At 46.0% G+C, this 23,717-nt stretch overlaps 1 protein-coding gene across 2 annotated transcripts in view; it reads left to right on the top strand.

The window, feature by feature from the left end:
* Positions 1–23,717, top strand: part of GLIS3 (GLIS family zinc finger 3) — a 504,385-nt gene that overhangs the window by 428,726 nt on the left and 51,942 nt on the right. For both annotated transcript variants that reach the window (XM_046023585.1, XM_046023584.1), the window contains exon 7: positions 8,551–8,695. In XM_046023585.1, coding sequence (XP_045879541.1) covers positions 8,551–8,695 — 145 coding nt within the window. The remainder of the gene's footprint in view (positions 1–8,550; positions 8,696–23,717) is intronic.

Below are 23,717 nucleotides of genomic sequence, written 5' to 3'. Positions count from 1 at the left end.
TGCATGGATGGAAGTAGAGCGTCTTGAACAAGTGATGAGTTTGCCCTGGCCAGACCCTCGTTCAGTCTGTCAGCCCTGGCTTATATTTCCACATTTGCACACCCAGTGAGGTCCAGTGTCTAGAGGAATTGGAGAGTTAGAATAGTATGCTTACTTGGGACAGCGGGGCTGACGGTTTAGGTAAGTGACTTCTGTGTGTCAGGCATTAGTAAATGCTTTCTAAATCTACATTATTTCTCAAAACAAGAAGGATAGCTCTGTGCTGTCATCCTGATTTTCTAGAAGGGAGCCTACAGGCAGGCTAGTGAACATACCTGCCCAGGATCACACAGTCATGGAACCAGTCTGTTCAACTAAAACGCCCACATTCCTCCTGCTTCACTATCCCATCATCTACATAAAATCTGTAGATGTTCAGTCGGGACAGAAAACTGCTACAGGAGGGCTGACACACTAAAGCACGGCCCCTCTCAGGGCTGAAATTCGCTGGTATTACAGCATTTCGAGGCTTCTCTAATATAAAGAAAGCCATAACGTCGACTATGAGCAAAGTTACTCCGTGTGGTCTGCGGGAGGAGGGGAGAGAGAAACCCCCCATGCATGGAAACCTCGGGGAGGCCAATTACAGCTGAGCTTGAGGCAGAACGTTCTAGGGATCAGACGTGTTGAACGGTGGCGGATGCCATGTTGTAGGGAAGTGAGTCATCCAAGATGTTTAGGCAAAGCCTAAGCTGCCACCAGGATATGCAGTCATGGGGGGCAGCTCAACAGCACCCATTTAAATTTAAATTAATTAAAATTCAATTAAGTTACATTACAAGTGGGTTCCTCAGTTGCACTAGCCACATTTCAAGTGCTCATTAATCGCATGTGACTGGTGGCTGCTAACTTGTGCGACGGAAGAAGGTTCTGTTGGACAGCACTGCCATAGAGCGGGCCCATAGGAAGACTGGATCCTTGTTCGTTTTTGCTCTGAAATTCTGTTTCTGTGAACAGTTCCCCTCAGTCACCATTTTTGACGGGATGACCAGCACCTTTGTTGTGTCCGTTATACTGGAATGGATGTTCACACCTCGTACTGAGATACACCCCAGCCTGTGCTTCTGTGCCAATATTTGGCATGTTCATTCATCAGCTAAGGGCAAAAAAAAGTTTGACCTTTGGAATCCTTGCTAACTAGATCGGTATCCCCTATTGTAGAAATTCAGGTGCCCAACTGGCCAGTACCTCATGTTCCCAAAGAGGCTTCTCCCAGTTCTGTTTGTCTAAGTCTTCATTATCATTTCTTTTTCTTTTCGTAAGTTGGTCACTCCCAAAGGAAATGAATTTGATAGCAGATTGTTGGAGATTAATTACCTGTGATGTGCCAAAGCCACTTCATAAATGTCAATGCTGTGGAATCCCCCAGAGAGAGAATTTTTAGATTCAACTGGAAATTAATTGTAATTAATAGAATAGGTTAATTCATTGTAATTATTTTTAAGGCTTTCAGCAATGAGTCAATTACCCAAGATCCACATTGCTCCAAGTGTCATAGAAAACGCTTGATGAGAATGTTCTGGTACTAAACCTCAACCCTCTGGAAAAAAATAATAAAATCCTACTTGTCTTTCCTTCTGGCTGAGTTTCTTCAGAAACATATTTTGGTGGCATTTGATTTCTGGAGAACAAAGGAATCCCTATAAGGTGGTGCATGAACACACACAGCCCAGATAGACTCTGCTTATTGGAGAAAGGGAAAACAAAAGGCTTTTGATTGTGCCTCATTTTCTTTGGAAGTATGTCTCACTTCAGACTAACAGAATGCCTTTGCTCTTGGAAGAAAATGTAATGGAACTGAAAATTGAAGAATCTGGGCCTTTTTCCCTTTCCTAATTATTTCCACTTGACTCACTTAATCTTGGACGATTATTCAATCATATCTGAAATGAGAAAATGACGGGAGTAGAATTTCTGTCTCTTGTTTCGAGAGCTTATAAACATTAACAGAATAGTCTTGAACAAAAAACAAATACAAATCGCAATTGACGGTGCCTTGTTTTTATATATTAGGAAAAATCCCTGCATTGTTGGGGAAGCAGCTCAAGTTTCCAAATGTAGGAACCTTGTCGAGCCTTAATGGGTGATTTCATTATTAACATTGAAAAACTATCATTTGGAACAAATATTTTAGAATGGGAGAGCGCGCAGAAGCTGAGGAGACAACGTGTTTACTCGCACCTGGATGGGCTGAGAAACTAAGCCCGAAAATGGGTCATTGAAGCCCGGGATCATTCACATTCCAAGACTCATGGATTGGTTTTGGAGACTCAGAGATGTCTCATTTCCTCCTAGATCGTCCGTGAGCCTTACTGCATTGTCGTGAACACAAGAATACACGCAGCCCTAAAAATCGCTAAGAGCTAGGTCAGGGCTCCGTGTGCAGTAATACTTCTGACAATCGGGTCTGTCTGAACTTGAAGCTTACTGCCAAGGTGAAGAAGCAAGTGGAATCCAGCCCAGCCTGAGAGCCACTTACTGGGGTTGCTGCAGGGAAGTCATGTGGAAGATGAAGCTGTGGCCCCAATGGTACCTGAGGCCCCTTCGAATGCGGATGGTTCCTGTAAATTTGGGTTTCGTGTTTAACTTGTACTCCACAGTTAGGCTTTTAGCTTTATCCATAATTGCCCAGACCACCGCACTTCCAATGATCATGTTTACCGTGCCCGTGGTGTCAGGGGCACCTTTCCTTCCCAAAGAGAAGGAAACTGTGCATCTGACCATCCCGTGAGCCCTGTTGACGGGCTCTGTGCATTCCTGAGCCACATCTGCGGGATGTTTCCTCAGTTGCGTGCTCCTGGAAGCAGGCTGTGAGCCAAGGATGGGGTGCGTGGGAGTTATGAAAGAAGTGTTCCCAGGAGAATCTGGGAGAGGAAGGAGGGAAGGGGAAGAAGACGCTGGGCGGAGAGACCCCACGGTGGGGGATGGGGGACACTGGAGCAGGAAACACATCTCAGAGTCTGTCCCACTTCGAGGCAGAGGAGCGTAAGAGACTGGTTCCCGTGTGTGTTCAGGGTGGGGAGTGGTCTGTTGGCTCTTGGCCATCAAGTACAGAAGCCAAAGGATGGAAACCCCAAGGCTTAGGGAGGGGGTCAGCACAGAGCTCATCGAAGGGATCAGAGGGGATTTGGGCAGGATAGCAGCAGCCTTTCTGCCCTAGTCCCAATGATCTGTACCTTCTTAAAATCTCCTTGCGTAGGGGTCCTTAAGACATGCCCACATTGTATTTTTTAGACACAGCCACACACCACTAGAGATTGGAACCTCCTGTAGATAGAGCATCGTGTCTCATTCTTAGGGATCTCGTGGGAGCTGGATGCTGTACCCCCTTGCCGGCCCCGCCCAGCCAGGGGCCACAGAGTTTTGGAAGTTTGAAGGGCAGTCAGTTAGCAGGTCCTCGTGGGCTTTACAACACAGTTGTGCAGACTAGCTCATAACAGGAAACAAGGCTCCCTGTACCATGGAGGCCGGTGGGGGCCGGCCTGGTTGGAAAAGTTTCCACTCATCCAGGCCCTACATGGGGTTTTGGAGAAGCTACATTGGGAGAACACGGGCCATCCCAGGCAGGAGGAGTACGCAGCCATGATAAATGGGATGTTTGCAGACAGCAAGGCAGTGCTCTGGGAGCACTCCTTCTAGAACTCTCTTCTTCTCAATAGGCACTTAGCTAATTTCCCCAGCTCCTTTGCTCAAGTATATCTTTCCAGTGAGGCCACAGTTCTCCCCTGTGTTCCTGGACCAGCAACCCCTTCTCTTTTTCTTGTTTTTTCTGTAGCAGTCACTACCTTCTAGGAAATTTACATATCTGCCTAGTTTGTTTCACTGCCTCTAGAGTGTGAGCTCCTCAGGGGGCGTGTTCGTCTGCTCTGATTGCTGGTGTGGGTCAGGCCACTAGAACACTGCCTGGCATATGGCTGAGGCCCAGGAAGTGGTTTTGCAGTGACTGGATGAGAAGGATAAAGGAAGGCAGTGTTACGCTGGTGCTCACGGGGCTCGGTTAGGGCCACAGAGTTGGTATAAGTCAGGATCCCTGGGGCTGGGCGACACAGCAGCCAGTCCTTTCAAATGGACGAATTGATGATTAGTGGCATTCTTAAAGACCATTCTGTAAAGTGGCATTCTATAAAGACTAGTAAAGTTTTTTTCCATAAAGGGCAAGTTCTTTGCTATCTCCTAAGGGCAGATGATTAGACGGTATTGAAAAAATTTTAACTCTTTTTATTCCTGTGAAAGGAGACAAAAATCCAAGTTGTTTTAAGACACGAATGTCATATAACCGTTGCTTGTGGTGAGGTCTGCAAGGAGACATAGTAAGAAATGGTTACATGAGGTTCATGTCTTAAAGACAATTTGGTTTTTATAATTCCGAATTTCTACAAGGCATTTCTTATTCCTGGAACCAGAACCATCTCAGCTCTCCTCATCAGGATTCGAAGAGACCAGTGGCTCTGAAAGTGCTGTCCCTAGACCAACAGTGTCATCCTCACCTGGGACCTTGTTAGAGATGCAGCCCAGACGATCGGGTCAGAGGCCCTGCAGCAGGGCCCCAGGTGACTCTGCCACACGCCCAGGCTGGAGAACCATAGTTAGAGATCATCCCCTATTGGGAAAATTTCATTCTATCTTCTTTACATTCCTAGCAGCTAAGAAGATGTTGAAACATACATTATGTAATTTGTTGTATATAAATTGTTGGGTTTCTTACTCCAGATATAAAACTATTATATGGAAGGACATCCCTCCCAGGAGATCCTTCTATATCTCCCTGCCTCGCCCTTTAGATAATTCCTGGACTTGAGAATGTTTAAGAGCCATAAATGTTCTGGAAGGCCCTTTCCTGGTCTAATAATCTGGGCTGGAGAGGATAATACTGAACTTACACATCATTACTGCATTTTTATGCATATGGCCTGCCTTTGGAAATTATGCATAAGTTCCCCAAGGCTTGTTTGATTTAAGAAGCACTTTCTAGAACCATGCCTAATCCCAGAGAAAACCAAATTAACGCTCCCCACAAAGTCGTATGGAATCACCCTCTTAGGAACCATGAATAGTTGTTGAAGCTAAGGAAAAGTTGTCTGTCTTTGACTCTGAGAGTGTCCATGGCCATGAAATTCCTTGGAAAGACAGCATCAGTACTGATAACTATAAAACCCTAGAGTAATGGAAAGCAGAGAGACACTCATGTCTATGCTCAGTAGAACATATGGGCCCCAGATCACATTGTAACAACGAAATATAAATTAAAAGTGATCACCAGAACTCATTCGAAGCCTTGATTTTTTTCCAGTTTTTCTTACGCGGCATGTGTTAGGTTAGTACCAAAATAACAAACATACCTTCCAAAAGCCCTGAGAGGGTTAGCCATTAATTCAGATGGTCTTGGTCTGAGATCGCAATGTGGCAAAGCTGAGGAAATGATACTGTAAGTATGGCTAGTTCATGAACATGTGTTAAATGCTCCTTCTCTAATGCTTGGGGTCACTATGCCGTTTTCGTATTCTTGGACCAAGACCTGGACATGTGTTTTTCTCTTTACGGAGCTTGTTGGGATCCAAGAAATGCTAAAGTTACGGGGTAGTAGCTTACTGATGTTGTGTGTGCATCTTGTTTTCTCTGTGATCAGACTATGGGTCACAGTCGTTGTCCGTACAGTGCCGGTGTAGTTAACCACTGGCCGTCTGGATGAAAAAAGCCCAATTTGTAGCATTTGCCAGTTTCTAAGGTGGAAATATTCTCATCACGACCAATTTCAAGCTCTCAGTTTGACATCATTGCGTGGGGAATTTGGGGAAGATACACGCGGATGGCACTCTTGGATTGGTGCAAGCCATTGGAATGTAGAAAATATGGAAAGCAGAGGAAAGGATTCAAAAAAAAAAAAAAAGACATAATATTGCTGCTGGGACCAAAAATGAGTTTTAAAATTGGATTTTATACTTCCTTACCGTATTTTTTCTTTTTTTTCTTTTTTTTTTTTTTTAAAGATTTTATTTGCTTATTTGACAGAGAGATCACAAGCAGGCAGAGAGGCAGGCAGAGAGAGAGGAGAAAGCAGGCTGCCCACTGAGCAGAGAGCCCGATGCGGGGCTCGATCCCAGGACCCTGAGATCATGACCTGAGCCGAAGGCAGAGGCTTTAACCCACTGAGCCACCCAGGCGCCCCAATTACTGTATTTTTTCTATGTGCTTTATGTAATGATCATTATATATATATATATAATTTTGTGTTTTCCTTTTATATCCATGGGCTTCAGTTTAATGTTGACTAAGAGTCCATCCAATTGGTGTAAGATCATTTGTTGGGGACACTTAAATAATGTTCCCTAATTATGAATATTGCTACAAATAATGCTGCATATTATTAAAAAATCGGGTATAAATCTTCCTTCACCTCTCTGCTGTTTCCTTAAGACAGATCCTAAGATTAAATGATCTCAGTTATGCTTCTTGACTAAGTATTCCCAGGTACCATCTAGAAAGTTTGTGCTAGAAAGTATACTCCTTCCAACAACATTTATGAATGCCTCTCTCGCTGTACCTTCACTACCACTCCTTCTTTTTTACCAGTTTTGTTAGTCCGGTAAGGTTTTTTAAAGTTCTGACTTTGCATTTCCTTGCAAGCATGCTGAACATCCTTTATGCTCATTTATATTTCTCCTTTTAAAAATCTTTTTTCTTCATATCAAGGGCTGCACAGTGAGGCAGTCCCACCTCCCTCACTAGGTCATTTCCGGGCTTCTAAGAGCCTGCAGTGATCTGGTCCGCCCTTTCCTGGTTCTAAGGAACGTGCCCCCCCCCCTCCCCCCGCCCCCAACTCACATTGCTGCTTCCATCTTGTCTGTCTTCTCCAGGCCCCAGGCGTGGCCTATTCCAGTCTTATTTCTTCTCTGACCATCCAGGTACACCATGGGACTGGTGGGCTCTTGCCCCACGAATCTGCAGGACTCCTGCCCTCCCTCCTTTCCAAGCTCTTTACAAGAGCCCCACCCAAGAGGCTTCCCCAGCCCCTCTGCCTAAGGTCGTTTTCCCTCCTCTTGCACCCGTCTCCCTGCCCTGCTCTGTGCTTCCCCACAGTGTCAGCTGCCACCGACATGGGTACTATAGGTACGCACGGGCTGCCTCCCCTCTAGAGTAGACGTTCTGTACCACAGTGGTCCTAGAGTCTGGAGGAGCATCTGACGCTCCATGAGTCCTCGTTGGGGGAGTCGGTGTATGCCAGCCATGCCGCTGAGGTTCAGATTTGTCTGGATAAAAGCAAAATCAATTCATATGCTCTCTGGAAACGCTGAAGATGCTATTTGCAGTATCCATAACAGGTATTGTTCTATATTTTTAAGGTATTATGTTTTTATGGAAGTGGAAGGTTGATATTTTTCTACACCTAAACCTCTCATTATGATTTTTCCCCATTCAAATTACACTCACAATTCTTTTTCACAAGGAAATCAGATAAATGTGGCCTATTCTTTATTCTTACATTTTTACAGCTTGATTTTTTTTTTCTTACATGAAACTCTTTAATATATAAAGAATTATTTTGTTACTGTGATAAAATGAAGATCTAAATTAGGTCAGGCTTTTTTTTTTCCGTGTAACTTACTGTTGAGTTTTTGTTGCTGCTAATGACATGAGTTTTGCTTTTAATTATATGCTTTTTAATTAATATGCTCTGTCATATTTAAAAATTTAACCTATGTATTTTCCTGTCATGTACAATCTATAGGCACCAGATCTCAACGGATATTTCTCAGTTATCTCCAAGATATTTTCCTGGTCCTATGTCTGTATTTTAAATGCACCTTTGGGGGCACCTGCGTGGCTCAGTGGGTTAAGCCTCTGCCTTCGGCTCAGGTCATGATCTCAGGGTCCTGGGATCGAGCCCTACATCAGGCTCTCTCCTCAACAGGGAGCTTGCTTCCCCCCCGCCCCCGGCTGCCTCTCTGCCTACTTGCGATCTCTGTCTGTCAAATAAATAAATAAAATCTTTAAAAAAAAACAAACACCTTCGAATCTGGACCGAATATCCTTGAATTTGTTTTTGTTATCACTACAAGTTCCGATTAGATACAGAGCAAATAAAAGGAAGCATAATGGGAAACTGGGTTCCCAGAAGTAGAAACTTCAAAGACTGGAGTCCAGTCCTTCTCCAGCTGTGTTTTCCAGAATCCCCTGCCAGGTGTTATCAGGATTGGCGAAGTCACCATCATTGACTCTCTGTAAAGCCCGATGCCTGACCCACCACTGTTGCTTAATAAATACTTGTGAATTGCATTGCATTGAACCTTAGGACATGATGCCTTTCCCCAGAAGTACTCCAAGGGACAGCTTTCCTATCTCACATGTCTTCTGTTTTTCTCTGTAAAGCCCGATGCCTGACCCACCACTGTTGCTTAATAAATACTTGTGAATTGCATTGCATTGAACCTTAGGACATGATGCCTTTCCCCAGAAGTACTCCAAGGGACAGCTTTCCTATCTCACATGTCTTCTGTTTTCTCCGTCTCTTAGTTGCGGTCCAGCGCAGAACTCCACCCCGACCTGCTCTCGGACTGCCTCACCGTGCAGCCCCTGCAGTCGGCCCCCTCCCCGCACGACGCTGCTGCTGACGGGGCAGTGGGATGCTCCCCCGGGCCGGGGCCTGACCTCTATCCAGGTAACCACAGCAGGGTCCGCGTCAGCTGTCCCCTCCCAGGCCCTTCGCTCTGGCTCAAGGGAACGCTCACATAAGAACAGTTCTCCTAAGATCATCTGTAGTTTGCTTTCCCAACGAGCTACAAGTTTCCCCCTCCCCACTTCCCATCTGATTCCTGAGCTGAGTTGGCAGAAGAATGTTTTTTTCTTCTAAAGGGACACAGTAAAATAATGCATTCCCTCTCGTAGTTCTGGGCTTTTGCCAAAAGTCCAGTGTGCCCGGCTCTCCCAGGTATCTTAAATGTATTAACTTGATTGAGACCCAAAGGAAATGTTTCCCCCTTACTCAAGTAACAGGCTGCATGTAGATTTCCTGATGGAACAGTTATTGTCATGTTTGCATTTCAAAAGGAAGCCCGGGTCTCTAAGAAAAGTCTCACATCAGTCAGCCACCTTGTAAGAGGGGTTTGTCAGCTACTGGGAGGGGGGAGGGAAAGGCACTCTCAGACCAGTGTCCTTCTGCCCACGTTTGAAGAACAGGTGACTCTATATTTGGAAAATTTCACCTATATAATGAAAACTAGGAAAGGATTAATATGCAATAAGGAAGTCATTTTTTTTTCGTTTACTCTGTGAGCCCAGATTTTTGCCCATTTTCCACTCTCTATAATGATTCTGTACTTGTGCAAACATAATTGGTTGTCATCCTCACATATGGAAAGCTCTTACTGTCATGCTATGAATATGAAAGCAAAAGTCCCACCAACTCCACACTCCAGACCATGGGGATTTTCTATTATCTGTGGATTGCAGGTCCCCCTGCCGCCCCCATCTGATTCCCAGAGCCAGGTTTTGGCAGCAAACTGGGTTTTTTCCCCTCTTTTTAAAGGTACTAATAAGCCATAGAGAATTAAGAAGTTATTGATGCATAACACCGGAATAGAAAAAGCCGTGCTTCTGTAACTTTTTTAACTTGCCAGTTCTCAGCTGATCTGAAGGCAGGGGAAAGGGCTGTTAGCAAATATTTTGAGAGGGTCTGTCAAGACATCCTTAATGTTGTCCCACTGGTGAGTTGCTCTAGGTACCTTCTCTCAGAGAAAAGCAAGCCTCTGCCTTTTGAAACCCTAGGAGAAGGGCAAGCCACATCTTACAGAGGTTTGGGGTGCAGGTACATACACATGAGATATACCAAAGCACAATGTTATCAACTCACGTAAATATTTTGTATTAGATGTATACATGAGAAAGCGTGACTCATTTTTGTTTGCACATATGTCTGTTTGATTTGCCAAATATTTGATATGTGAACACTTATTCTCGCACATTTAATTAACAATCGGTTTACAGCAGTCTATACACCATTTCCCTGGTTACTTCAGTCCAGAAATCCGTGATCTTCCTAAGGACCTGGTACTGGCAGTTAAGAGTCCAAGCTAACCAGACTTGATCGAAAAACAGACAGACATCTAATGTAGGTGGTTTCTCGTAATGGGCTAGTCTCGCCGCACTCCCACTTGGAAATGGGTTTGGGAAGTGTGGCAGTCTCTATCTGTGGAAAACGTTAGCACCTTCGCTGTGTGCGTAGCTGATTTTCAGAACTTAGGAGTCACACTTCTCTTGGTGCGTGCTTCGTACGGCTGACAGTGTTATTCCCCCCCACCCTTTTTGTTAATGTTGAACCAGCTTTGTCAGTCCAGACAGATTTCCTTTTTTTGTTCACGACACTTTTTTTTTTTTTTTTTGTATTGGGTCTTCAAAACGATGATGGGCTCTTAGCTTCGCACCGCAGCAGGCAAGCTGCCACAATGGGCGAGGAGCCTGCGTTGTCGCAGCGTCAACAGAGCGTCTTCAGACTGCCCGGAATTTTCTGTGATTCTGGGAACATTTGAAGCAGGCAGGTGGCCATGCTCTTGAACTGTGTTCTTGGAATTTTACTTCTCAAGTCAGTGTGTAGCTGAAAATTTATCTTGCCTACTTCTCTCTTCTTTCCTCTCTTCCTCGGGTCCTATTTCACTTTCTTTGTTCTTGCCTTTTTGAAAAATTGATTAAGTCCTCTGCAAACCCAGAACAGAACCAAGCAGGAGGAAAAACTGCAAACCCAGAGCAGAACCAAGCAGGAGGAAAAACTACAAAACAAAAACATGTTAAATCTTCCTTCAAAAGTTCTAGAAATGCACGTGCGGGAATGCATGTTCCTACGGGTTTCAGACCTGTACCAAAGACCTATGGAAAGAAGCCAAACAGTGAAAAATGCCAAAGGAGAATGAAGCTGTTCATCAATTAGTTAAATGTGAACTCTGAGGTGTTAAGGCAATTTGACAAACATTAGGAGTTGGCTGAATGTAGGAGTGCTTGGAGCCATTCCTTTTACCTTCTGCCATACAAAGTCAAGAAAATATTTGTTTAATGATTGTCAAGCACTTACACTTCTAAGTGCTAGTAAATTGATTTATCATAAAAATATTTGGTCGGAAACTCTTTGAGTCCGTGTGGTTGTAGGATCGGAAGCAGGTTCACAGTGGGCACGAAGACATTTTAGAAACCACACGACTGAAGACTCGTGGTTTGAAGAAGTCACAGTTTTGAAATGGACATTTTTAGTGCCTTAGTAAACAACAGTTTGTGAGATTCCAAGAGAGGGAGGGTTTGCAGAGCACTAGGAAGAACAGGGAAGGTCATTTCCGACACGTACAAACCTTCCAAGTCTCCTACCATGCTGACTTCCCTTACAGAGACCATTTTCAGTTGATGAGACAGAATTTGACTAGGAAGGGTTGCCGGAAAAGACTTGCATTTCTGTGGAAGGAGAACAGGGCCCCGGGTTCAAGCAGCCAAAATATCATTTGAGGCCGCGCTTAGAGCTACTTTACATTGAGGCATTTACTTGCCTACTATTCTGAAAATCCCAGGGCTCCCCAGACCCAATCCTGAGCTAACTGGAGAGCAATTTGGAGACCTAATGGAAAGGCTGGGACAAGGAGGAGCTGTTCTCAGGGACGGCTCACTTAGTTTTCTGCCCTTTTGTTCAGAAGTGCTGTACCCTAGATATCTAGATAATGCCCCAGACTAGCCTGTAAATTTGGGTGATTTCTCTGATCATCTGAGGGAGAAGTAGTTCACAGTCAGTAGATCAAGGTGGCCTCTTTGGAGGCTTAGTGCCTGTGAGAAAGGTCTTGTCAGCTTCCTTAGTCAACTAATGAGCAGACGAGCATAAGCAAGTGAGTCTGTAATACCGTGAGAGAGGATCTGTCCCACGGGTGGTCACAAAACTTACGGCTCCCCCCAAACAAAACTATCTATGGATTCAGTAAACCATGACCTCTGCAAGTGGCCTTAGCCATGAAGACAACATAGAGACCAGCGTAGTTGAGATATTCGAGTCCCACAGAAACCACCCGTCGAGTGAGCAGCTCGTGCAGCTGGAACAAGGAAATGCGCAAGAATGGGGGGATTTTATGGTACCACTTGTTTTCAGTTATAAAATAATTATCATGTTTTAGAACTTGCAAGTTCTATTGAACTATTTTTATTTTGAATGTAATGTTAGATTTTTCGGGAGAAAGTATAAGTGTAACGCTCATATTATAGAGAAATGTAGAAAAACAACAAAGACTCTTTTTAGGGCAGGAATTTTTGAAGTCATATATTGTCCTTCCCTTCCCCTCACCCTCATTACTGGGGAATGAAGCCCTCTCTCTCACAATATCATCACATTTTATAATAAATAGCACCATATTAAATCTATGCAAGATTTAACATACTTCATGAGATAGTTAATGTTGCATTTTAATGCAATTTATGGTCTATGTTTTAATACATTTTCTGTATTCTTTTTTTTTTTAAAGATTTTATTTATTTATTTGACAGGTAGAGATCACAAGTAGGGAGAGAGAGAGAGAGGAGGAAGCAGGCTCCCTGCCAAGCAGAGAGCCCGATGCGGGGCTCGATCCCAGGACCCTGGGATCATGACCTGAGCGAAAGGCAGAGGCTTTAACCCACTGAGCCACCCAGGCGCCCCACATTTTCTGTATTCTTAAGTTGAATACATTTGCTATCTTGGGGTAGCTTGCCGAGTTGTAGGGGTTAAAAATAACGTTATATAAAAGTGCCTCATACAGTCTACTTGCAAACAGTGGTTGTTAACTTAAGGACTTTATTAGAAGGTTCTAAATTGACACAGAAATTTCCCAGTAGGTTAAACTTTACAGAATTGTGAAGATCAAATAACATGAACTCTATAAAAGCAGGCATAGAACATTATAAAAAATGCAACGGATATTACTTGCATGATCTTCAAAAGCAGTGATTTGCTAAGAATTCATCAGAGGGGAAAAAGGGACAAAAGGACTTGGAACTGGCGGTGGCCAGAAGGAGGTGGACACTGGGCTTGCAGAAGTGATTTAAAGGAAAACATTTGCCATATATTTCCCATGTTCCTTCTGACATTGCTTTGAACTGCTTGTCAGAATCTCATATTTTTCTTCACATCCCTTACATCTGTGGTTCATCTATCAAGTTGGATTGGAAATTTGGGGGGCGGGGGGGGCTTGAGTGGCTCAGTCAGTTGAGCGTCTGACTCTCGGGTTCCGCTCAGGTCATGATCTCAGGGTCGTGAGATCGAGCACCACGTTGTCTGGCCCCTTCTCAGCGAGAGGTCTGCTTTTCCCTCTTCCTCTGGCTTTCCTCCTTCTCATACTCGCTCTCTCTCTCTAAAAAATAAACAAAATCTTTTTAAAAAAAGAAAATAGTAAGAGCTGCATCAAGCCCTGCTCTCCTCAGTTGCAGACACTAATAGCCTTAACCTCTAGATTTCGCCCTCCATGGCTCTGAGCCGGTCCATTCATGTGCATCGGATCACCTGGAAAATCTGAGGAAATGCAGGTTGCTGAGCCCCACTCCCAGAATTTCTGATTCAGTACATCTGGGCTAGTCCCAAGAATTTGAATTTCTGCCAGGGATCTTTAACAAATTCTCAGGCGACACTGGGTGCTGCTGGTCCAGGAAACACACTTTGAAAACTACTGCTCTGGATCATAAAATGTGGGAATGTTCCAGCAAAACATGATCTTGGTTGTGACAGGTGGGAGTTACAATAAGAATTGCCCATAATTAACTAGATGGGGGAGAGGGACCTTTCACATCAAGATAGTGTATCAAATCGCCACGATGTACACTTGAAAATATGTTACAGTCAGCTATACCTCAATGAAGGTGAAGTTTAAACACAATAATTGGAAAATGGGAGCAAAATCTATATGTGAAAACCACATGATGGAAATCTGTCCACAGAAGACAACGTAATGTTATAGCTAATGTGCCCTATATTTACAATGAGAAATAGAATTATGTTGCTCTGGTACTTATAATTAAATACTTAGAAAGATAATAAAACTGAATCAAATAGTGGGGAAAAATTGCCCCGTAGTATATATTTCTGTTTCTCATTACAGAAAACCTATCAATGGATATTAAGCTCATCTCCCCCGACCATTACTCATTATTACTCCCCCCACTCATTACTCATATTTTGATTAAGAGTGAGATCTTGTAACTACCCAACTGAAGAAAATTGAAATTGTGATTCCCAGCCAGCACAGGCCACATTCGTATGTATGCAGCTAATGTTAATGACTTAATATGTTTGCAAGCTGCTTAATTTGGTGCTTCAATTTCCCATATCCACTTACTTCCTTGTATTCATGTTAGTTTTTCACGCAAGGTTAAGCTGCATTATTCAGTTTTATAATATGTACAGGTTTTTGCCGTAAAAATATTTTTCTGTGGATGAGCAAAAATAGTTCCACACCTCGTGGAGGAGAAGAAAGTAGTGAAGCTGGATCGGTTGTAGCTTTATACCCGTTGAGAAAAGTTGTGGTCGTCTTTGCACTGTTATTTCTTCTGTTCTCCTGGTGTGTTATTTTGCTGGCATTTGGACAGGTGTGAGAAGGGCTGCACATACTTCGAAGTAGGCCACACGCAGGTCTTGAGAAACAGGTGGCAAGACAGAGAATTCAGGATAGAATTTCTGGAATGAGGAGCTAATTGTTTTGCGATTGTTCTGCGATTAGGAGGTTATGGGCCAGACTTCTGGGTCCAGAGTCCTGACCTTCTGCTTCGACTGAAGTGACCTTCCAAGGAAAGGGAGGAAGAGGTAGATGTGTCTTTCCCGTGAAGAACGAAGGAAAAAGGGAAGTGGGCGTTTTCAGAGTGCTTGTCGTTCACGCAGTGAAAGTTCATTTTCTTGATGCTTATCTTCGCCCTGGAAATAAATGTGAGTAGCGTAAAACTCAGAAGTGAAGGACATGACGGAATTAGCTCGGATAGTGTTTGTCGTGTTTTACTCTTAATGGGGAAAGGAAAGCATGCCGCAGGCACTGGCTGAAGAGGGCACCGTGGACCTGATTCATTCCAGTGGCGGGGGCTGGCGTCTGGCACGTCTTCTGGAGCATTGGAGGGGGGCCTGTCCCTCTCGGGGGCCTGACCACGGCTTCCGGCAGCAAGGCCTCCTTACTGGGTGGCACCGATGCCTCAGAAGGTTCAGCTTCCCCTCAGCATCGTAACCCCTTTTCCTAGGAAGTGTGGCGGCTGCACTGGCTTTCCTGACAGTTTCCTGACAGTTTCCTGACAGCCGCCTGGTCCCCCCCTTCAGCTCCAGTCCTGGTCTCTCTCCGTGAATTCAGCGGCTCGTGTCCGGCATCTGCTCCGGCAGCAGCGCTGCGAACACGCCCCACACCCCCAGGAGGCTGTGGACCCGCTGTCTTCACCGCAGCCTCCCCCGGGGAGTCCGTGAGAGTCCTCTTCCCCCTTCTCCGAGGGGCTGTGTGTTCACTCTCCAGAGGAAAAGGGAATGACAGTCCTCGGCATGTGGAGGAACTTGGTTCTCCCTCTGGCCCACGGGGATGCATGTCCCCTCTTCTGAGAAATCAAAGCTGTAATGCGTCAGCCGCCCCTGAACACGTTGTGTGGCTGGTAATGATGTAGGGTCCCTAGTTGTGCAGTTCTGAGGCCGTTTGGGGTGGGAACTGTACAAATCCGTGTTGAGTATTCTCTTAGGTGCTGTTGTCGCCCTGTTTTAGACAATACCTCTGACCGCCTGGGTGGCCGTCGTGTGCTCAGATGGGACTTTAATAGGTGGGAGGGAATGTGCCTTCTTCTCCAGCTCAAATTCAGTTCTCTCTCCCTGAGGTCAGTTGCCGGGTTCAGTGCCGTGCAGAGCATTTGCAGTCGTCCTCAGCACCCAGCAAGTGTTCAGCATCTGTTAGTTATTGTTGTTTCTTTTATCCAAATGTCAGGACAATGTCTGCTACAGTTTGTGAAGGAGAGAGGGAACAGGTGCCTGAAATCAGCCATCACGCCCCTGCGAGAAATGGGGACCGCACAGAAGCCTGAACAAGCGGTGATTTGATCAGCACATTTAGTTGTTCATGTAGCATTTCTAGGTCAAGGAAATGCCCTGGAGGTCTCTAACGAAAAACCAGTGGAAATTAGAAACACGTCACCTGGACGGCAATGCTCCTAGAATCACAACATCAAACTGTGTCTTGAGAAGAATTGGTTTTTTTAATTCAAAGATAGTTTTTTTCCGTTTATTTGTGTTTCTTTTAGAGGTAGTGTGCAATGGCAGGAAGGATGTGGCACTCGGTCTGAGCTCCAGTTCTGGCTCTCGGCTCTGGGGAGCTTATTTCTCTTCCATGAATCGGTGGTAAGAAGAGCTCCGAGGACCAACTCGGGAATGAAGGGAGACGGCGCAGGAGAGCTGAGTGCACTCCCTGCAGCCGGGGCTCCTTTCTCTTTTCCTTCCTCTGTGCTTAAACACTTACAGAACCGCCCCCAGACCCAGTCTGTGTCTGTGACAGAGACTGGAACCCCTTCTCTGCCTTCCTTTTAGTGCTGGGAGCTGCCACTTGGGGCTCAGAAGTCACTGTCCTGAGATCACGTGTTCCTTCTGAGAATTCAAGTCAAGAAGTGAACTCAGAACTCCGCTCTTCTCAGACCCATTTTCAGATCTGTGAACCCGACATTTTGGATTCACGTGGGCTGCTCACACAGAGTGCCAAGGGGCTTGGGTGAAAAGAGGGTCTAATCAGCAGGGACTTGGGTGGAGAAAGGAAGAAGTAGGACCAATGGCCTCACCCTACACAGTTTTAAACCATCCCTGGTCAGCCCTGCTGAGGCAAAGCCTTGGTCCCTTCTGACATCACTTCATAAATAGACTGTCCAGGCCATGCACTTGATCTCAAAATAAACTCTTGGGTGTCTAGAAAAGTATTCTTGACCATTTGCTCACCTCAAATTTAGTTTCTGTAATTCAAAAATATCTCCATAGTCCACACACGACTCCATATTTCCTATATGACTCTTAGTAGTGACTTACAACAGATAATTTAGGATACCCTGGGCTGCATATGGCCTGCCTGCCTCCTGTTTTTGATGGCCTGAGAGTGAAAGATGTTTTTAAGGTGTTTTGGGGTGAGAACAGTTGTTCAAGGAATTGAGGACATTGCCTTTTGCTAGCAATGCCTAAAATACTTAGTATCTGGCCATTTACAGAACAGGTTTGCCAACTGCTGCCTTCTACTAATATCTGAGATGTTAATCGATGACTGAGTGAAATCAAGAAAACTTGTGGCTTCCGTGTATTTGATCACATTGTGTTTCAAGAGTCTGTCGATACGGGGGCGCCTGGGTGGCTCAGTCAGCTGAACATCCGATTCCTGGTTTCGGCTCCGGTCATAATCTTGGGGTTATGGGATCGAGTCCCAGGTCCGACTCAGTGCCAGGCAGGGACTCTGCTTGAGACCCTCCCCCCCGTCCTTTACCCTCTCCCCAATAATAAATAAATCTTTAAAAAATAAGATAAAGGTCTGCCAGTACATACAGTCTCTTTGATCCCCATAGCATTTTATTTTTTTTTAAGATTTTATTTATTTATTTGAGAGAGAGAAAATGAGAGAGAGAGAGAGCATGAGTGGAGAAAGATCAGTGGGAGAAGCAGACTCCCTGCCGAGCAGGGAGCCCGACGCGGGACTCAACCCTGGGACTCCAGGATCATGACCTGAGCCGAAGGCAGTCGCCTAACCAACTGAGCCACCCAGGTGCCCCTCCCCATTGCATTTTAGATTTAGCAAATACTTTAGTAGTCTTCTAGCCCTTGGGTTTGCAAGGATTTTTATAAGGCCCAGTATTTAAAACAGGTCCCAGCACAGCTGTTACCATTGAAGGGATCCAAACCTCTTATTAAACCACCTGTAGCACAGCACCCCGTCTTCCCTCCCATAGTTTATGGAAGCCCAAATGTCGTGACTCCCAGATGGAACTATTACCGTGAAAGTCTTCACACTGTCAGTGGATATCTGCAGAGGCGGCCTCGTGCCGCGGTGGGAGACGAGCCCTCACTGATGTGGCTGCCTCTCAGGAAGAAGCTGCCAGAAGTCAGGCAGACTCCGTTCTGGTTATGCTGAGCCCAGGGCTGGCAGGGATAGCACAGAGAACGGCCACGGTTTAATTCTGCTAAGGTCTATTTTTCCTAAGAAGAGGCTTAAACCCTTGACTATCAAGGATTATGTTTTTTGAGATTCAGGCCCTTTGTAGACATACCCACTAATGCCCAGGAGAAAAGCAAAATTGTAAAAGATTGAGCATAGGGAGAATGCTAAAATGTACTTTCTACCCAACAATAAGGGTGCTTGAAATTCATGCAACTGACGACTGAACCTTTCATCCCACAGGTGGAGGAAAGCTTTTATTTTTTTTTTAAGATTTTATTTTATTTATTTGACAGAGAGAGATCACAAGTAGGCAGAGAGGCAGGCAGAGAGAGAGGAGGAAGCAGGCTCCCGCAGAGCAGAGAGCCCGACGCGGGGCTCGATCCCAGGACCCTGAGATCATGACCTGAGCCGAAGGCAGCGGCTTAATTCACTGAGCCACCCAGGCGCCCCGAGAGCTTTTAAACTCCTTAAGAAAGGTTGTAAATGGGCACAATTCATGATAACATGTGAATGACTTCTCAGAGCTTAACTCTCCTGAGAGTAAACTAAGAGGCAACCCTAGGCACCTGAAGGCAAAGTAAGAAAATCCTCCACTATGTGGCAAAGTACGGAATAAAGAGGACAGGGGCTCCTCCGGGGTCCCAGTAAGTCCACCTTCATCATCTGGGCAGCTTTGCCCAGAGCCAGGGGTCAGTGCAGACTTTGGCTCCCCGCTAATAGCACAATTCCCCACAGGGGCTGTTTCACTGAGTAGGGAAAGGGAGAGACGTCTCTCGGGAGAGCTCAGAGTTGATAAATCAACTGTTGGGTTGGCCGGAAGAACATTGCATTAAAAATTGGATTGGCTGTATGTGTTCCATGTCTGTTTCCAAGACGTCTCCTCTGTGAAATGATTTCAAAAATCGCATGGAAGGGCGCCTGGTTGGCTCAGTGGGTAGAGCGTGCAGCTTTCCATCTCTCAGTGGTGAGTTCAAGCCCCAGGCTGGGCAAGGAGCCTGCTTTTTTTTTTTTTTTTTAAGATTTTATTTATTTGAGGGAGAAAGAGTCAGGGGAGAAGCAGACTCCATGCTCAGCGAGGAGCCCGATGTGGGACTTGACCAGGACTCCAGGATCATGACCTGAGCCCAAGGCAGTTGCTTAACAAAGTGAGCTACCCAGGTGCCCAAGGGCCTACTTTAAAAGCAGAAGGAGAAGGAGAGAAGGAAGAGGAGGAGGAGGGGGAAGAGCAATAGGAGAGGGGAAAAGGGGAAGAGGAAGAAGAAATAATCACATGGAAGTCGAGTAGGTGGGGTTGTCTTGTAGCATCTGAAAGTGAGGACACCTCTTTTGTGGTCACGAAGGTACAGGCAGGAGGTATCTAAGGATTGGGAAACGGGGACCTGGAGGAACCAGTATTTTTAACTAAAACTGGTTTTTGCGGCCAAACCAGACTTCATTCCAGAAGTGGAGATGAGGAGCATTCCTGCAGGAGCTTCCCGGAAAGGTCGTCCCCACCTGCGCCATCTTTGTCTCTCTTTCCGCCCTCCCGCCCTGCTCTACGTGTGGGATAACATAACACACAGTGGCAGTACTGGGCTTCTGGCAGGGTCCTCTTTGTTCCTGTCACCCTCCTGACCGGCTTTGTAACGAACTCTCCTTGAGTAAGTGGGTTGGGAGGTGAAGGAAGAAAGATAAGGTATGAGATTTGAGGTTAGATAAGTCAGGCATTGTGTGGGAAGACCTGAGAGGGGCTGCATGAAATGTTGGTCCCAGAGAAGTTGAGCGAGCTGCCAGATGACGCCATTCTACTCGTAACAAAATGTCTTTGTTCTGAAACGCAGCTGTTTCAGGAGCTTCCGCTCCACGCAGTTAATTATACCTGGTATTTCAGAGTGTCTGACGGTAACCTTTGGCATCTACGTGGATGACATCAGCCATCATCTGCTAGCTGTATCACAGTGCATCCCAGAAAGGCATGCAAGCATGAGTCCTCTTCCAAATACTAATAACTTCTTCCCTGGCTGTAAATCCAGCTGCCTGATGTGGAGGTGTAATTGGGCAACCTGCACGGAAGTCTGGAGCTCATGTGGGAATATCTATTTGTAAGAGAACCTGAATATTCATGTAACTGTCCAGACATCAATAAATTCTCATTTTACCTTATTTATTTCTGTTCCCCAGTGAACAGCAATGCTCTCAAGCTCAAAGTTAATAGGCATGTTCTTCGGAGATGTACCCTCTCTTACCGTAATAGAACGTCTTTCTAATACATTTGTTCATCGGTTGCCAGGTAGCTCTCCCATCAGGTGACACGAGTATGTTTTCTTTGTCTTAGTGCACAGGTGACGGTTACCATCGTTTGCCATCAATTAGCTTGGGGTAGCGTGTCAAGGATGTACGGATGGTGTCATTTTATTCTGACAGCCGCCGAGCCGGTTGAGAAGGGATTGTTTCATTATCCTCTTATCAGTACTGCTGGATAATCCACACCGCAAAAAGGGAGGAGGAAAAAAAGACAGACGGGAAGAATAGAATTTTAGGGACTGGCAATATTAAAATTATTCATGCCTCCAGGAGGAGAGTAAGATTAGAGAGATGACTCTGGGAACCCTTCAGCAGCCTCCCCATTCCCTAATGCTGGCTGGAATGTGGGATGCTGCCTCTCTCCAGTTGGGGGCGGGGGGGGGTGCCCACAGGAGCCTGGGAGCACCAGCAACCAGGCCAGGAGTATCTGCTGCATCTCTGCCCTTCTCTAGTGGATGGGGCCTTTCCTGTGCTGGAACTTCTCCCTGGTTTGTGCATTTGGGCCATGAGAGCATTTTTCCTTGAACAGCAGCGCAATTTAATTGTTCTCCGTGTGTGAAACGCGAAAACCCCAGAAAGTACCGTGGCCCCGATTTCCACTGTTGGGGAGCAAACCTCCCGTCGCCCCCCAGCGCTGGCCGAGTCCTTCACGATGATGGCAGGGAAGGGTTTTTTTTTTTTAATTCTGAAAACTAACCGCCGCGCATCTTCGGGCTCTTGGAGAAACAAATAAAACGAAGGGCTGAAAATGTAAAAAATACTTCAAGATAAACTGAGCTTCAAGAGGGACAATTGTGTTGACATTCTAGTAACAGCCCGTTTTCACTCCTTAAGGAGGCGCAGTTGCGCATGAAAATGATGGTGATGTTTTTTAAACTGAAAGCAACGGCGGTGTGGGTTATAACTCAGAGGTGCATATTACCCCTGTAAAACAACGGGACGTTTTAAACCTGTGAGGATTCTTTCATGGACCCTCCACACTCTACAGCAACTTGCATTAGAAAGACTGAGCAAACAGTGCTTACTATCAGAGAGCGTGACTACACGCGCGTCCGCATTTTAAAGCAAGCCCAGTCCCCAAGTTACATGTATGTGCATCTCTAGGTAGGAGGCCAGACTCGGGTGGGGGGCTGACCGTTTTGGAGCAAACTAAGCCTGGGTTTTATATCCTGTTGGTGAGAATAATTAGAAATAGGTAAAGAACAGTGACTGTGGTTTATCACCACTAAATTGTGGTCCAGGCACTGTGCTGCGTGTTTTCATGTATTATACGATCTTCTCATCACACTGCGAGGTAGTCTCCTTATTTAAGATGAAGAAACTGAGCTTAGGTTAAGTGACTTACCCAAGACACACTGCTGGGAGCTGGTAAAACTCGGACTCACACCGAGCTCCGTCTCACTCCCACTGTACACGCTTCGTTCTCCGAACAACCGACCTGATGACGGTCTCGCTCGGGTGCCCAACTTCCAGTGAGGCCAGAGGAGTTCATGTTTCTTTCTTTCTTTTTTTTTTTTTTAAGATTTTATTTATTTATTTGAGAGAGAGAGAGCATGAGAGGAGAGAGGTCAGCAGGAGAAGCAGACTCCATGCGCGAGCAGGGAGCCTGATGTGGGACTCGATCCCGGGACTCCAGGATCATGATCTGAGCCGAAGGCAGTTGCTCAACCAACTAAGCCACCCAGGCGCCCAGAGTTCACGTTTCTTAACTCCTTCCCCAGTTTCAGATTCCTCCTAGGCGGGGTGCGCAGGGGCACGGAGACGGGAGGCAGACACAAGGTCAACCTCACCATTTCCATTCACACAGAAATCTAATTCTTTTTAATATCTCTGTGGAAGCCAACGGAGCCTGGCTTCACTGCTTAGCCGCACCCTCTGTGCCCAGACCCTGAAACACTGCGGGAAGGATGAGAGCTGAACCCCCACCTCCTCCCGCGTACCAGCTGCCAGGCACTCCCCACCATTTCTCAGGGTCCCGACGTTACCCCAGCACTCACTGTCAGTGAGTTCACAGTCCACGGGGAAAACTCGTTCCCCTTCTCCTAAGAGAGCAGGCCCACTACAATGGCCACGGCCTTTTAAGCAATTGTGAAAGATGCCAAATGCACGTGTGACGTCCATGCTCAGACACACTCGATCTGCACAGTGAATCTTGGCTTTGTGTGTGACTGACGGAGGCGGTAGCCTTTCAGCCCACCACACTGTGGTCACTTGCGGAACAGGTGTGTATGTCTGCTTGCTCACGGATACCCCCTCCCTGCTTTCCTTCCTTCCCACCAGGAGATCGATATGTCTCTGACAAGCATCTGAAATCTTTATTTGGGAAAAAACACATTTCCTCCCAGCTGTTTGTTTTCCAAACCAAATAATTTCGTTAACTTGTTGCCTGAGTTAATTTTCAGAGCTGGAAAATTTCTCTCAGCCGTGCTGAGGTCACCTCAGGGTTTCTAGGACGAACAGGCATGGAAATGGGAATATGCTTTTGGCATTCTAACCAGATTTTGGGTAGCTGAAGCTCGCCATATGCATCGTGTGTGTGAGGGACGAATGCCTCGGGACCCCGGTCTTTGCAAATGGAGTGTGCAGTGTCCACTCTCAGGCCTTCTCTTGAATCTGCCCTGTGTCCAAGAGGCAATATAGCAGGCTGCTTAAGGGCATGGGATCTGCCATTTGTCTTCCTGGGTTTGGGTCCCAGCCCAACTGCTTACCAGCCACAGGACCCAGACCAGGTACCCTCATCAGGAGCCCAGTGAGGCTTCAGGAGCCCAATGAGGCTTCAGGTTCCTCATCAGTAAACTGAAGAAAGGTCTGCAAATTACTCAATAAATGTTCACTTGGTCCTGAGGTAGAGGGCAGCAAGAAGATGAAATGCACCTGTGAAACGGCCCAGCACCTGCGGCTCCAGGTGCGATCCCCAGATCGGTAGCCTCAGCAGCCCAGAGGACTTGGGGAAGTTGGATACAAGCTCAGAAGTTCAGCACTCCCTGCCTCTAAGACCTGGTGACTCAGAATCAGTATCTGTTCCTGGTGGTCAGTTTGCAAGGAAAAACTTGGAAAGCACTACTCTAACTGCCCATCCTGCTTTCAACCGGCGTATGCCCTCTAGTTGGCTTTTTCCATATCCCTCACCTGACGAGGGAGGTCCTCCACCCTGTCCTCTAGAGTGATGAGACAGTAGTCGCCAAGCAGTGACCAGGGTAGCCTTCTCTGACCTTGGGAGAGGGCCTGAAACAGGTAGGTTCTTCTTGGGAACACTCCTCGCCTGCCTCCATT

Source organism: Meles meles, chromosome 11, assembly GCF_922984935.1.
Source record: "Meles meles chromosome 11, mMelMel3.1 paternal haplotype, whole genome shotgun sequence".
NCBI lineage: Eukaryota > Metazoa > Chordata > Mammalia > Carnivora > Mustelidae > Meles > Meles meles.
The sequence above is the reverse complement of the archived record's forward strand: the minus strand, read 5'-3'. Positions and strand labels throughout refer to the sequence as shown.